The sequence below is a fragment of the Electrona antarctica genome (assembly GCF_951216825.1).
Source record: "Electrona antarctica genome assembly, chromosome: 18".
Lineage (NCBI taxonomy): Eukaryota > Metazoa > Chordata > Actinopteri > Myctophiformes > Myctophidae > Electrona > Electrona antarctica.
In genome coordinates, this window is record NC_136799.1 from 25,951,771 (window position 1) to 25,967,298 (window position 15,528).

The 15,528-nt window shown below is 41.3% G+C and overlaps 1 protein-coding gene across 1 annotated transcript; it reads right to left on the reverse strand.

Moving 5' to 3' along the window:
* Positions 1-1,376: 1,376 nt before the first annotated feature.
* On the reverse strand, positions 1,377-14,505 carry senp2 (SUMO specific peptidase 2). Its single transcript, XM_079528541.1, has 17 exons — positions 13,897-14,505; positions 13,590-13,657; positions 13,357-13,466; positions 12,240-12,312; positions 12,026-12,113; positions 9,525-9,705; positions 9,221-9,327; positions 8,956-9,041; positions 8,750-8,807; positions 8,333-8,405; positions 7,842-7,994; positions 6,344-6,475; positions 4,863-5,087; positions 3,761-3,840; positions 2,975-3,059; positions 2,792-2,887; positions 1,377-2,695 (listed from the first exon to the last, which is right to left on the reverse strand). The coding sequence occupies exons 1-17, from the start codon at positions 14,058-14,060 to the stop codon at positions 2,633-2,635; spliced, it is 1,842 nt and encodes a 613-aa protein (XP_079384667.1). The 5' UTR covers positions 14,061-14,505; the 3' UTR covers positions 1,377-2,632.
* Between the last annotated feature and the right edge of the window lie 1,023 nt (positions 14,506-15,528).

Sequence of the window (15,528 nt, forward strand, 5' to 3'; positions counted from 1 at the left end):
TCTGTACCCAGTGAGCCACTGTGCATGTTGCTCTTAAAAGGCCGAATAGATAATGACAGAAGAGCCAGAGACTTGTTTCCATTGTGGTTCATAAACATTTGAACGTCTAGAGATAAACAACAGCAAAAGAAACAATAGACAAATCTCCTGTTATTTTATTTTTTGTATTTTATTTTTGTATCAATGTTGTACTCAAAGGGAACAGCAGACTGTGTTGTGGCAGGTAGCAAGTAGATCAGTGACTTAGCATACTGGCTGCATGACCTGGAGATTGTGGGTTCAAACCCCACTCAAATCTTTACTTGCCAAAATCTGCCATTGACCCCCATTCTGAATTTCTCAAATTTAAAAGCACTATATTTCTAAAACTATGAAACATTTCAAAGATTCCTTTTCAGGCAAACATGTCCACCGTAAGATGTACCTAAATAGGTTTGAATGGGGTTTCTAGGTGTAAGTGTGTAGGACTAGTATTTGATATACAAGAGATTTTAAGGCAGTCAATAAATAATGCAGTAAGAGACTTCGATCTTCTCTTCAATGGTGTTTATTTACAAAAACTGGTTCACAACTTCTACTAATAACACAAAAATATGTGGATTCATTATAAAACAAAAAATGGCACATCAAACTAAGAATAGCTCTAACTTACCTCACTGAACTGAAAAGGCAAACAGTTCTAAAAGTAGCACTACACCCTTGCGCTTAACACCTATTTTTCATGTTAAGATGTAGCCTACAATTGAAGTAGGCTACCCTCAAACTATGAGAGAAAATACATTGGCATGTTCAGAACAATGCCGTCACAAGATGATTAGCCTCAGAGACAGGCGTTTTGATGATAGACAAAGCCCTGATTGAGTCGATGGTAGGACTGTTGGGAAACAAAAATCCACTCCATGGTTGCATTTGTCACTAACTTACACAAGTACAATAGCTTATAAATTAGCAGCAGTAAAAGGACAAAAATAACTATGTGCATGTAATTTGCATATCTAAACAATAGCAGCAGTGCCTCAATTGAAGGAGTAGAGCATATTGTACACAGAATCAGTAATTTAACTCATTTAATGCCGACAGCTGCTGGGAAAAAGCTTTCCAAGCCTCGAGCCCTTGGCTGAGGCGTTGCCCATTTTGAACCATCAAACTGTTCCGTTGCTAGGATGTTTATATAGTAAAATAAAACTAAAAACAAATGTTTGTCCATCATAATCCTTTTTGCCCTGCTCTAGTAAATGTCCTGCAGACATGTGCGAGGTAACGTGTGTTCAGCCAGATATATCGAGACGTTCTCAAATCCCTAGAACAAGCAATTTTAAAGGAAAGATGGACCTTGATTTGTGACAAAGTAACAAGATACCAACATACCAAAAATGTATTACAAAAAATTATTATAATTTATTTAGCATGAATCAAAACATGCGGGTGTATACAGTAGTTTGTTACATGGTACAAAGATGAAGCAGAAGCATGGTATATATGCTCACTGAAATAATTTAGATCTCGAAGCATATCTATGGGCGGGGGGTTACTACTGTTGCACCACACATGACAAGCAAACCATCACATACACAACTCATTCAAATTAAGTCACATAAATATCAAAAACAAAATATCATACAAAAAACAAATGTCTATAAAGAAAAGGCCAACCATCCAGATTATTCTTCCGTCTGCCACAGCAATTCTGAGATCATAGCTCATATTCCATTCACAGCTTCAAAGCTCGAGCTTCATGTCAAATCAGTTGGTTAAATAAAGTACAACTCTTTGGCAGCGGCATGAGCAAACATTTCATCACTAAACACTATTCTAGTAAACTTGACCAGGGTTGGCTGTTATTGGTCCTCTACACCAAATGTTTGTCAAAAATGGGCAATCCATAAGCCCACAATACTTCACAATATTCAGCCTCTAGTCTCGCAGGCCAACCTGTTGCCTCCCACAATTTTCAAATGCTTCCTTAATACAATCTGGAACAGGCAAGCTCTGAAAATTATCTGAAGATAAAGCGGATGTGGCACCTCCCCACTTTAGTTTTCTTTACAGTCTCGCAAATCTGTCCGAAAATGGAAGCCTATAGAGCTTGCTGCTCAGCAGCTGCTCTATATAGTATTTGGAGATTGTGGAATAGTTGTCGGTTTACACATATCATTGATCATAGGACCAATTATATAAAGATCTGTTGAACATGGGATCCTGTAAAAAACAATCCCAGTCAGGAGCTCCAAAACCTTGATTCGTACACCACTAAGCAATTTCGCAGCGAAGATAACATTCTTTTCATACTTGTGCTAGGCCTAAGAATCCCATTCTACTCAAGGCACTTGAGGCAGCAAAAACAGAAACAAATCCAAAGAAGAAAAATAAAGTCAAGTCAGTAGTGCCAAAGCCTATATAAGACACATATTAATATTCTCTCCAATTACAACTCAGAGATATTTATGTGCCCTATAGGGGCCAAAAATAGTGTAATTTCAGATCCCAGAAAGAAGCGAGTGGGGTCGGGTATCAAGTCCTCATCATGCATTTACTGTACACCAGACCAGTTGCATTTACTGTATACGCGCTGTTGCACAGACTGGGAATGTCCATGTTGCTGAAGGGTTTATTGTTCGGTTGTTGTGTAGCTCTATAGCAGCGTCTGGTTGAGAATCTCCCACATCATTAACCTCCTGAACAGAGACATGTGGCACTAAGGAGAGAGACACACATGTTCATATTTGAGTGCATTAAAACAGATGTATTACTTTACTTCATTACTATATTTCATGTGATCTGCACAGCTTACCTGTTTGAAAGTAAGGGGCTTTTCTCTGGATATGTAGTCTGCATATTTACAGGCAAAAACTCCACAGTCACTGCCGTTCTTTTGCTGGGGGATCTCCTAGACATACACATGCCATCACATTAAACGTCACTGGACAACACACATTTCATCCAAATAATATTCATGAATTTATGTCATACTTACATTGGCCCTCAAGCCACCAACAGTCCATTTGGAGCTGTCCAGGTCTCTGCCCTGCTTAGCTCTGTGTTCCTCCCTCAAGTAGAGTCTGACACACAGAAGACATAAAATGGGATAGTTTCAAATTATGATATGTAAACAAATGCCAAAACACTCGCCCCAAAACACTCGCCCCCCCCCAAAACCCTAAACATGACGGTAACATGGTAGGTTTTGACACCTAAACGGTGCCAAAACCTACCTTATTCCTAAACTTATAGCCTTCCGCTTACCATATAAACAACTCGGCAGAGTCGGCACCTCGAATGTTGCCCAATAGACGCTCCCAGCCTGTAGACTGGTGCGCTCTGTTATGAAATGAGTAATGTTCCGTCTTTTAATTAACATCCGTCCTGGGCGTTGGGCCCCTCTAGGGCAATAAGAGTGTTAATAATCAAATGGCAGGTGTGAGGTTGCCATGGCAATCAATTGGCTGAGGCATTGGCTGGTAATTCTTGGGCTCATTAGGTCCACTGGCAGAGCCTGACCAGAGCCTTTTGTGGTGGTTCTGGTAACTTCTGGACAACCATGTATCCGACCGACTCAAGGCCAGGCACTGCACTCCCTGTGGTGGTGTGGAACACTGTCAAATTTGAAGTCGGTTGGGTGAACAGTTCTCAAGTTACGTGGATTACAGACACATGCGTACAGAGACGTGGTGCATTTATTGTAAGATGTAGAATATTCCTAGTGACAAAATATGGCCGGGGACAATATGCAAGAAAAGACTGGAGCAGAGCGAAGACTCACAGTAAAATGCTGCAGATGTCATCATGCCTTTGGCCCATCGAGTCGTATGACCTCACTGAGCGGGATCTGAAATCTATCACCTGCATGGGGGACGACAGAGACTAAATCATTTATAGTAACAAATAGTAAATGGTGCATTTGAAAAATGGTAAATGGTGCCTTTATATAGCGCCATTATCCACGGTGCTTTAAATACATAGAACGAGGCCACAATACCTCTGAGCCACTAGCCAAATTACTTTAGTATAATGTAAAAGCAGTAAAGGGGTATTGCAGCAAAGAATGCAAAGCAAACCACTGCATTTAAGAACAATAATAACCACACTAACCCTAGCTGACTGTTATAAAGATTTGTTAAAAAAAAAAGCCTCCAGCACTGCACTTCCGCTTGACTTCCTGCCTTCATTGGGAGACACGTGGCTCCAATGAACTGCAGCAGCAAGTGAGGCATATCTTTTTTGGGAGGCACTGGGTCCCATTTTTCAGAGTCTTTGGTATGACCCGGCCAGGGATCGTACCCCCGACCTCCCAGTCTCAGGCAAGGTAGATTAAATGGAGGTAAAGTCACCAACGTCATTTTCGCTATCACGCAATTCCAGGCGGCAGATTTGTCGCACCATGGGAGCCAAACTACACCCGGAAGTTCGGCAGAATGCACTGGAGTCAATGAGAGCTCAGTGACCAGCTCATGAACAAATACTATTTCTGAATGACAGATCTTTTGTAAAGCAATCGCTTCTGGCAAATAACAGAAGACATGTAACACATTATTGTCTGCCGTGTTGCTTTTCGATGTGTACACTGTAATTTTATAGAGGTATCTAAAGAGCAAAAAGTATGTTTCTGAACGTGCCAAGTATTGCGAGACTGTCCACCATTTCCTGTCTGGCAGCCAAATCTCACGATACCCCTGGAACAGAAACGATACCTGCTGCTGTTTAAATCCTCAAATAAAATGATGTACTGTACTGTGCACATCGAAGGCCACTGAGCTGGTACATTTGGTGTACCAGCTCAGGGGGAAAAGGGAGGGAACCAAGTACAGAGCCGTGGGGGAACCTGGTCAACGAAGTAAAAATATGTTTAAGCTAAGGTGACTCACAGCCATAGCCCAATGGACGCCCAGATGTAAGGGAACCAGTATGATGTCATGGACAAATAGGTCTACAGCCTTCGTCCAGCGCTTCACAGACGCGTGTCCCCCAGTCTGACCCCCTCCACCACCTCGCAGCTTGGGAAAAAAGAAGGTGCTGAAAGAGTAGATCTTCAGTCCCCCTGCTTGACCACAGGACCGCTGCATGACAAGGGACAGGTAGAAGTTCATCACCTACAGGGGGAAGGAAGTAAAGAATAATGAACAAGAGTAAAACAAGATTAAAAAGAAAAATAATAAAGAAAAAGGAAAAAAAATACTTTAAATGCAAGACAAGACTGTCATTAAAGGACATTCCATCTGCTGTTATACCAGATCATGTGGTGCAGTTACACAATATAATACAGTAACCAGTTTATATACACGTTAGTCTTTTATATATTAATAATAGTAGATCCACAAGCTATATACTGTATAAGAAACAAGTGTGGACCCTTGGTTGTGGTAATGAAGGATAACGAGATGGCAAGAACGGAAAGGACAACATGTTTTTGTTCTGCAGCGACTGCCAGTAAGAAGAGAAACTGTGTGCTGACTTCTAAGTAGATTTAACTGCAAAATAAAATCTGCCGTTGAGTAGTCATCATTTGATGTTTTATTCCAAAGTTCCTCTCCCAACTCCAGGAATGTAGTTTAATTTGATGATGCTTGTCGTGCAAGACAAACCGACAAAGGTTTTTCTGCCAGAAAGCCTTGAGGGGAGTTTTCTCCACAGGACCGCTCAAATTCACCTTTTTAGATTTGCCGGTGAGTATTTATATCTATATGTCAGTTTTTTTTTCTTTGTTGTGCGTGCATGGTGAATTAACCTACTAGAAGTTGATTAGATGTCCATTTCACGTCTCTTTCTCTCCCTCTTTTTTTTTCTCATGTGCGACTCTCTCATCCCATTACCCATACTGTGATTTGAGCAGGCACGGATGCACTGGGGGACTCTCTGGAGCATATGCCTGAGAGAAGCTGGTAATCAAGCTGGAGGACATAGGTGGGTTCTGGCATAATTTTGTGGACCCGTCTGGTGATAGCTTCATCATTACAGATTACAGTGTGGGGTGCTGCCTGACTCCCATTATTTCCTTGGTTCTTTTGTGTTTGCAACACATTAACACATTAAAACGACTTAAATGGAAATTATATGCAGAAGTTATAAGGTCCTTTCAAACGGGAAGCGATGAATGCACACGTTGTTGACTGGATCAACGACAGGTCTGCTCAAGAGGGGCGCGACAACGCAAGTGTAAAAAAAGCTAAACCGAATCCAGGTCTGGTGAGTCGCGCACCGCGCTCACGTAAATCCGCTTGCGAAGTTGCCCCTCGACTTCTCCGCGTGTACAGAGAAAGAAAACGCAGGTCTCATTGGAAATGAACTATAAATTAAAAGTTAAATCGCTTCCCGTTTCAAATACCGCACAGCTGTAGCATACGCCTACCTCATCGTTCAGCCAGCTGCCCTCCTGTAGTGTGGCCAGGTCTCTCTGTGTGATGCGTAGTTTGAAGGCAGAACTTAGGACGAGGTTCGGATCACTTTGTGACAGAGCGCGACTCACCTCTATTGCCATTTCCTGTACACACAGACAAGCACAATGAATACATAACCAAAAAGAATGTAGACGCATAGAAGACAGAATCATCACTCCTCACTGCAATGAAATTTACTTTCTAATGTCCACTCCCTGGTTTACAAGCAAGATGAGCTGGACATCCTTATGAACAGAAGTTCTGTACTGTGCTTCACCAAGACCTGGCTGAAGACAGTGTTCTGGACTCAATTACACCAGCAGAGTTTCTAACTACATTGAGTGAACCACAGCAAAGACTCCCATGTGGCGATCCGTTTGGAGCCACAGTTATTTCTAACAGCAACCTTGAACCCGTCACTCAACTTCACATGCACGCCCATTCACACACACCTCCGTTGTCTTGACCACTGACAAACGCTCGTGCACTCACGGCAAGTGAAGCACGGAGCTTCGTTACGTTTTTATGAATGGAGGCGCAGTGAGTGGGGAGAGTAGGAAGTGGGACTCACGGCTGAAGCAGTATAGAACTGTGTTGCGCGTCTGTTTAGTTGCGTCGTCGGCTGTATTCCTGCAGAGGTCTATTCCAACGAGCGCAACAAGAGACGAGCTAACACCACAACGCATCATAATACACCAGTGCTGCTGTCTTCCCAGTGTTTGTTACTGCTGACGGTGAATGGCCGGAGGACCATAAAACCCGGACCGGCGTCAGTGGAGTTGACAGGTCGGTTGTAAACGCTGTTTTGGAAAGAGCCACTCAATAAAGAAGAGTATATTTTGCTTGGATTATTTTGGAGCCTTGTTTATTTTGGAGATTAACTTTTTTTTGTACCTTGTACCTTGAAGGGAAGTTTTCAGTTTTTCTGATTTTCTTTTATTTGGGTGAAAAGTAAAACCCGGTTTTTGGATTATTTTGTTCAAGTGATTTTCTTTTGACTTACTATTTGAACTGAACTGAATCTGAACTGCATCCCTTGCTCTACTTTTTTCAATATAAGAAAACTGAACTTGAAATACTGTGTTGTGTCCATTTATTATTGTTGTGAATTGTGATTGCCTATCTGCATTTAAGGGTTGGTTTATTGACAAATGATTTATGGTTTTCGGGTGTACAGGTTCATGTGAGGGTACATGGACCCTCTGCAGGGTTTGAATTTCTTATGCAATACTTTATTATTGTCAGGTCCCGCCCTGACTAGCACCCCAGCAAACAAACTAAAAAAGGTACCATTCAAACCGCTACACCCATAAGAAGGTTGTACGTATGAATGAATGGACCATTGTAAAGCACTTTGAGTAAGCACTCTGTGCATAGAACATCGCTATAAAAATGCAATCCATTATTATAAAGTTGGATGTGTGCGTTTCTGTTTAACATAATAATTTGAAAGTGCTTTGTAATTCTCACCTTCGTCATTCTAGGTACATCCTCGTCACTGCGACGTGTATGGGTTGTGTGTGTAGAGTGAGTGTCAGTATGTGTTAGAGAGGGATGCACTCTGTCCACTAGCTTGAGGCGAGTGGCTACTTCTGTACAGAGGTCCACCTCGGCTGACTGTTTCTGCAGAAGATATATACAAAAATTGATTCTTGCAAATGAGAGAGAAAGTGCCAGTATAATACATGAAAACAGTGGGAATGCAGTGGTATACGACACCTATTATTACTGCATGACTTACTGATACAAGTAGTACCTTAGACTGCATTATAACTTTTATTTACCTTTTATTACTTTACTATATATATATATATATATATATATATATATATATATATATATATATATTAACATGTATGTTGGACATTACTTGTTGTACAGTCTGGTGAAGTCTGCCAAACCAACATTGAACTGATACACTGAAATTTTGAATTGAGAGAAGGGGTGATTATGTTTATTACCGTTACACATCGGGCATTTTGGGTGTCCTCCAACCCTTCAGATTTTGTCTTGCTGAAACACATGTCACCTCTCCTGGAAACACATTTTATCAAAACAGAATATGAAACACATTCATAAACGTGATTGTGTGTTGGCGCATGTGTGCTTCACGCTGGATGTGGAAGTGCAACGAATTGCTGCGAAGTGGGCACACCAGTTGCCTTTCATTGCCCATGTCAACCCATTTGACTGTTCAGTTCTGCAGTTTGTGCGCAATGTTCAACAATAGTCTTTTCTAAGTACTTTGTAATGTTATGCTGGGTTTATGCTGGATGCAAAGTCTTTGAGGACCAATCAAATTGTCAAATTCTAATAGGCTTGTGTGGACATTTGCTTCCCACATGTATTGTAGAAAAAGGACACAAAAAACAACCAACCTTTCTCTGGTCTGCTTAGTAGCAGAAGGATCTCTCCATGTGAAAACATTTGGAGCAGCTGCAAAATAATGGGAAGAGGAAACATGTTAGCCAGGGAACGTTAAGACATTACTCTGCATCTTCAAAGAGTCAAAACATGTCTTTCTTTTGTTTTAAATTCTAAATCTACATAGGACTCAGCCAACAACCTATGAGTGGGTCTCTACCTTTGATGGGTCCAGCCTTTCTGGGTACAGACTCACAGGATCTTCCCATCCCAGCAGCTCTGTGCTCGCACTGTGACAGTGATGCACTGATAGGAGAAAAACATTCAGAATCAAATGGGGAATACTTGTTAGCATCGTCTAGCTTATAGTAAGTAAGTAATCTGATTACACCACCATCTGTAATCGTATTACACCAACGTCTAAGGTAATCTGATTATGCCAATGTCTAAGATTTCAGTAATGACACCAACAAGTCCATACTCACTCTTGTGGTTTGGTTCGGTTGAAAGGTAGCGGCTGGTTTTTGTCGTTTTTCTCCGTCACCATCTCCAACAAGCGCCTGTAATGCTCTCTGCCGCTCTGCTTTAAAGCCTGGAGGAGGCATAAATGCCAAACACTGTCATTATTCAGACAGACATTGATAGTTGAAGCATGGTCAGTGAGAATATTGGGTGATGCTCGCTGAATGACAGTATTTGATTGCAGACAAATGTAAACAAAGAGCCTCATTAGTTCACACTCAGTAAATCTATTAATTTTATGTTAAAGCAAACTGACAGTCCACATACCTCTTCTACTGTAAGACTGGGTTTATAGCTGCGGTTGTTTCCAAAGCCTGGACACGTTAAGTCTGGGTTGGTGGCACTAGTTCCCATTCCGACTCCCAGAGCAGGCCTAGAAGGCAGCAGCTGTAGGGAACTTCTTCTGTCCTTGCCTCTTTCAGGGATTCCTGTAGGTAGCCCCACCCCACTGGAATCACAAGCATAATGCACATATTGGAGTGATGTGACATTAATTCTCTAGATATTGTCGTATGCAGCAGACACACATTTATTATGTGGATAAAAAATAAAAGTTAACATAATATAGCATGCTTCATGCATAACATAGCATGCATTCTCTTAATTTTCTTAAGGCCAATGAAGGCCATTTCCAGGACTTTCAGATGAAATTACCGGTATTTAAGTAATGCAGGCCTTCAAGAAAGGCAATAACCGTTTCCAAGCGTATTACAAAAAAATAAATAATCTAAGGGAAGTTTATTGCACAACTTTATCAACAATATTCAAGCTAAGATACACAAGCTAAATACTTAATTTCGTACCTGTATCAAACCATACCCCTTTGATACATGAAGTTATTTTAATACACCCAACTGTTGTTTGACTACTAACTTGCCATTAGTGGGTTATGGGATGTAAACTTCATTAGATTCTGTGTGTGCGTGACTGTGCTGTCAAGTTAAGCAGTGAGATCATTCAAACTTTTGAACTAGGACTAACTGCAGACAGTTCTACCATGCAAACCCACAGTTTACAGTTGATGTAAGCCTTACATTAATGCCTTACATTGTAAGGCATGCATACAAATATTAGACTGTCATAAATAGAGTAATACGGCATTTCTGACAGAAATGTATAGACTGTGAATTTAAAGACGTAGTGAAATAAAAAATACGTTTTATTTTCACTTTTAGAGCATATCCATGGTCATAATATAGATATTAGAATTTTTTTTATATGAAACATCCCTAAAAGTCCAATCTTAAATACTTCCTAGTATGAACGTAAACTTACTGCATCATGTGAATGATAATTAATCTTGATTTCATTCATGTTCCTCCAAACACCTGATTTTAATTACAGAACTACTCTTTCGTTTTGAATGAACATTTTGAACGTCCTGACAGACCAACCAATCTGCTCTTCGATTCCCATAGCTCATGTTCCTCCAAACACACCCGAGTTTAATTAAAGAACTACTCTTTTTCATTTTGAATGTCAACATTTTGAACGTCCTGATGGACCAACCAATCTGCTCTTAAGAATATCTTTCTACCAGAATCAGCCATGACACCCATGCAGTGCCAAGTCAGGGTCTCACACAGCACACCGCTGCTCCAATAGAGTCCACACTTTGCACAAATACATTTTCTTCAAAGGTCTGGTGAATGGGATAGCCGCTTTCCACACTGTTATAAATATACCTGTTGTACAGTTTGTATGCAACTCTGTTATTGCGCAACAGTGGAATGTATGCACGCCGGAGCTGCATTTGTACTACTTTTACAGTTACACAGCGCATGCGTTGAGACGTACATTCGGACACGCTGTTCCACAGAAAAAACAAACAAAAGGACAATACTTTCAAATCAATGCTACCTTTTGCTCTATTGTGCGTGTGAACACACGTGTGAACATGGACATGTTCATGGAACAATAACCAATATGTCAGAGGCACAACTTCACGTTTTACTACGTCTGTATGCTGTCCAAACACTGTACTACGTCTGTATGCTGTCCAAACACTGTACAAGGCATTGGACCATGGGGGAAAAAAAACACCTCACAAGACGTTCGGACATGCAAAGCCAAGAATCAACATTTGGTTCAAGCAGCATATTACACCCGTCCTATATTTGTATATATATACTGTAGGTTTCTGCAAACATTTCTCTTCTATGATGCTACAGACTGCTGCCAAATGCATGCATGTTTACTGTTACAGTATGATAATAAACCATGTTATCTAAAAACAAATGCATCTCATTTCTATGAACAATTATCCTTCATCCTGCATATACTACCAAATTCTCAACTCGCATCAATCATATCCACTACTCAAAACATCTTCATTGCTCAATACATGTACACAAATAAGTTAAATAACACAACTGCGATAACCACAGAGAAAATCTGCACACACCTGAAGGGCGCTTTTTTCTAGTCCAACAAATAAGAGGGTTTAACTTCAAGTGGTGTATGGGGGCAGGGCTAACTGCAAGTTGCTTAAGCCATGGTGTGATGTACACAGTATCAGCTCTTGTATTACGTAAGTGTAAAAACATGGTTCCATTTATTTTTAAACTGTGGCAGAGTTTACTGCATTAATTAATTAATGATAAACACTGAATGATGTAATCAAGGCAGACAACAGCCTTTGGGACATAATATTCCTGAATTTGATTTTGAAAATGATAGCGCTGTCCCACTGTTCCATTCTTTGGTGAGAATCCTGACTAGAACAACATTGCATAAATGGAAGGAAGAAAGAAAACTGCAACACTTGCCTGAATTTCCTCATCGAAGGAGGTGAGGAACTCTTGAAAGGATTCTTCCCACCCCACTCCCTCTCATTCAGTCCACCTGCTGGCTTATCTGGAGAGGCCGAGAGTAAAACATGGGACATGGAAAAGGAGAAGGAAGTGAAAGTCAGGAATACGAGTAGTTTGATCAAGTAATCGTAACAAAAGTTATTCGCATCCTGCAATCCTATTTACTTACCCATTCTCCATTCAGAACTGCTCATCCATGAAGTTTGTAGTTCATCTATGCCCATCAGTCGAACAGTCTGGATCTAAAGACAGATGGCAAGAGACAATTCATTTTGGAGAATATAATGGATGTAGGCATATACACCATTTGGTGAACTGCACTGTTTAAACTGTTACAGTTGTGTGATAGTGGCTGTCGCCTTTCTTATGGTTCTCTTACATGTTCTGTGCTGTTTTGATTGATTGAAAATTGTATTAACAGTTTGCAGAATTACAGAAGTACATTTCAAGCACAAACTCAATACAAAGGCTGTTAACTGTGAGTGGACGACCCAATTAAGCATTACACTTGTTTACAACAGGGTCCACCATGTTCAATTCATCAAAACATTTAGAGACGTACAAATAGACACTTCTATATAGACAAAGAACAGTACAGGAATTCATCATAATGGAGGTAAAAAGGGAAAAGAAACATACAGTGAGGGGGAAAAGGGGGGGCGGTGGGGGGGGGATTCAGATTTTACGGGGGCCAGTTTCGAATTGCAGCCATCCGTAGGTGCCCTTTGAGAGCGGTGTTAAGGTGCGTTCACATGGGCAGATGTAAAAGATGCAGTCTACCATTAATTGTCAATGGAACTATGGAAGCTAACGACATGATGCATGTAGCTGCTCCAAATTATACTCCCATTCGTCTTTGCGTCTACCCATGTGAACGCAACAATACACTTTATTGATCCCTTAAGGGAAAATTAATTCTCTATCTGATGTTATGACCACATGACGCATTTTCAACATCTACATATAATTGGTCTTAATGGTCATAATATGGTATGGTCTTGTGTCTCAGATGAGGGCTGTATGTGGACAGTTAAAAAAACGCCTACCGAATATCATCCTGGAAAGTTAGCGTGCTATAATAGAAACCAATCAAGCCAGTGTTCTCGCATTAATAAAAGATAACATTTGAAAACTTATTTGAAATGACCAAGTCTGCCTACCGACAGAGCGAGTGACACCTCTGAGACAAAGACCAAGTAGACGGAAATGGTACCAATGTAATGAGCAATAAATCTGTGACAGCATTTGGTATTGTGTTCTAGGCGAATGAAACATGGAACACGAACTTGGGTCTGTTCAAAGGGTCTGCACTTCTTGCACTTGCTTGGTGGTTTTCTCAGTCCAAGCAGACCAGCTACCCCTGTCACAGTCTTCTTCACAAAGCTGATGACTACATCTGAAACACAGCAACCAATCAAGTTGACAACTAGAGTTATAAAAAATGAGTAGTGCTCACTTTTGTCGAAACAGTTCAGTTCAGTGTGAGAATAGTCACAATAAACCAGGTTAGTTTACAAACCTCGCCTCCTTCTCTTCACCTCCATTTGCTCGGTCTGACTCTGGCAGACATGATCAGCCACATAAATGCTGAAATGGAAAAGTACAATAACTGAAGTCAAGCATTGGATACAGCAAAGTCGTCACGCTAGCATGAATCTTCATTGAACGTTTGCTTACACGATACACGTACTACATGCTGTACTTGAACCATGGACGTTGGCTTGAACAATGTATTGTGTCACACAATACATTGTTCAAGCCAACTGGCCATGTAGTGCGATTGCAAACGGGTGATACAAAAAAAACCTTTTGGACCATCAACCAACCTCTGGTAATTCCGTTTAGCTGGTCTACTAGCTTGCTGTGCCTCCTCTGTTGTCACTCCTCGCGTGGGAATCTGTCGGTTACCTTTCCCAGGCCACTCGGGGGTATTTTGCCCCCTAATGGGCTCAAACAGCGACGATATTCCGTCAACTATCCATCCATACATCCCACTGATCCCAGACAGATACAACAAGACAATGGAGGCCAGGTCTATTTAACGAACAATAGTGGATAGCTAGTATAACCTACGACACACCAATAACTGCCTTCTCCAGCGTTAGCTTTAGCAAATAGCAAGCGCTCACAACGGTCCACTCCACTTGGCTGTTGCTGGTGATTAAAGGATGTGCGTCACTCCGTGTAGAGCGAACGTTTTACGGCGCAGATGAAGAGGCGTGTAAAAAGAAACGACGGCGTGCGGGATAACGAAACGAGCGCACCCAGGCCGGACCAAGATGCAAGCAAGGAGAGCGCTCAGAGCGTCAGGTTCGCTCAATGCTCGGAAATCATTGGCTCTAGTCTGTGCAGACTCAGAGCCAGTCACTAGTCTACAACTCCGTTCACTTCATGGGGGCCAGTCCAACATAGCTCTTCTACAATCTACAAATTCTACAATAGACGAAGAACATTGCGAACTTGCGAAGAGCACAACTCTCCGGTCTCCAGGCTGCATGAACAGCGCTCGAGCGCTGGCTCGCCACGTCTTTGTCTGCGTGCGTGCGTGTGTGTACGCTCGAGAACCGTTTTCCTCGCCCCACCGCACCGACTTTCCACACCCCCACAGGGAGTGTAGTGCCCACTGCCCGGCTTTGCCGGTGGCATACACCATTGTCCAGAAACACCACAAAAGGCTCTGATCAGGCTCTGCCAATTGGCCTACCTCACAGCATTTCCCCGCCCCCTTTTGGAGCTAGTGGTGTTATTTTTTTTGCGGTCCATAGGCTTCCATGTTAAAATAGGTATTTTCACAAGCCACAAACTACCGTTTTGTAAAGGTAAGGTTTATTCTACGTATTTGAGTTGTTTTTGAGAGCAATGACAACAGGTATTACTACAGAGATCTTATTAGGTTCCCAAGTTGCATCGTTCCCAATTACGGGCAGGTACAGGTCTAGTAGATAGAAACTGTTGTGTCATTCGGCTATTATTCATTACGTAACAACATATCACATTTGGACCTGTCCGTGATCAGAGCCTGTCTGTGATATTATATAGTACATGGAATTTCCACCAATGACTTTACGTTTGTTCATTACTGGCACAATATGATACTGTATGACCACAATAGACTTGATGGGGCCCATGTACTTTAAAGGTTTTTTTCCAAACACAAAACAAAAACACAAATTTCTCAATACAGGGGGAAATTATACCCTATTGGCCTGAATATAAGACCATGTTTTTTTTCATTCAATGTTCTTTTTCCACGAATGAGTCTTGAAAAATGGGGGTCATCTTATAATCAGAGTCGTCTTATATTCGGGACAATACGGTATATGGCCTATATCAAACTCTTAAAAATGCCGCACCCTGGCATCCCTATTTTGGGCAAAAAGTTCTTAATCGTTTAAAAACATATAATCAAATAGAAAAAATTGCAGCCCTACAAGCTCAGTCACAGCACATTGAAATGT

Excerpts from the sequence above, each read along its gene's own strand:
- senp2 (XM_079528541.1), bottom strand. The coding sequence starts at position 14,060 with ATGTATGGATGGATAGTTGACGGAATATCGTCGCTGTTTGAGCCCATT. Across the intron at positions 8,406-8,749 it reads ACTAAGCAGACCAGAGAAAG|GAGAGGTGACATGTGTTTCA; the intron begins GTTGGTTGTTTT and ends ATGTGTTTCCAG. Across the intron at positions 2,696-2,791 it reads AGCCCCTTACTTTCAAACAG|TGCCACATGTCTCTGTTCAG; the intron begins GTAAGCTGTGCA and ends CTCTCTCCTTAG.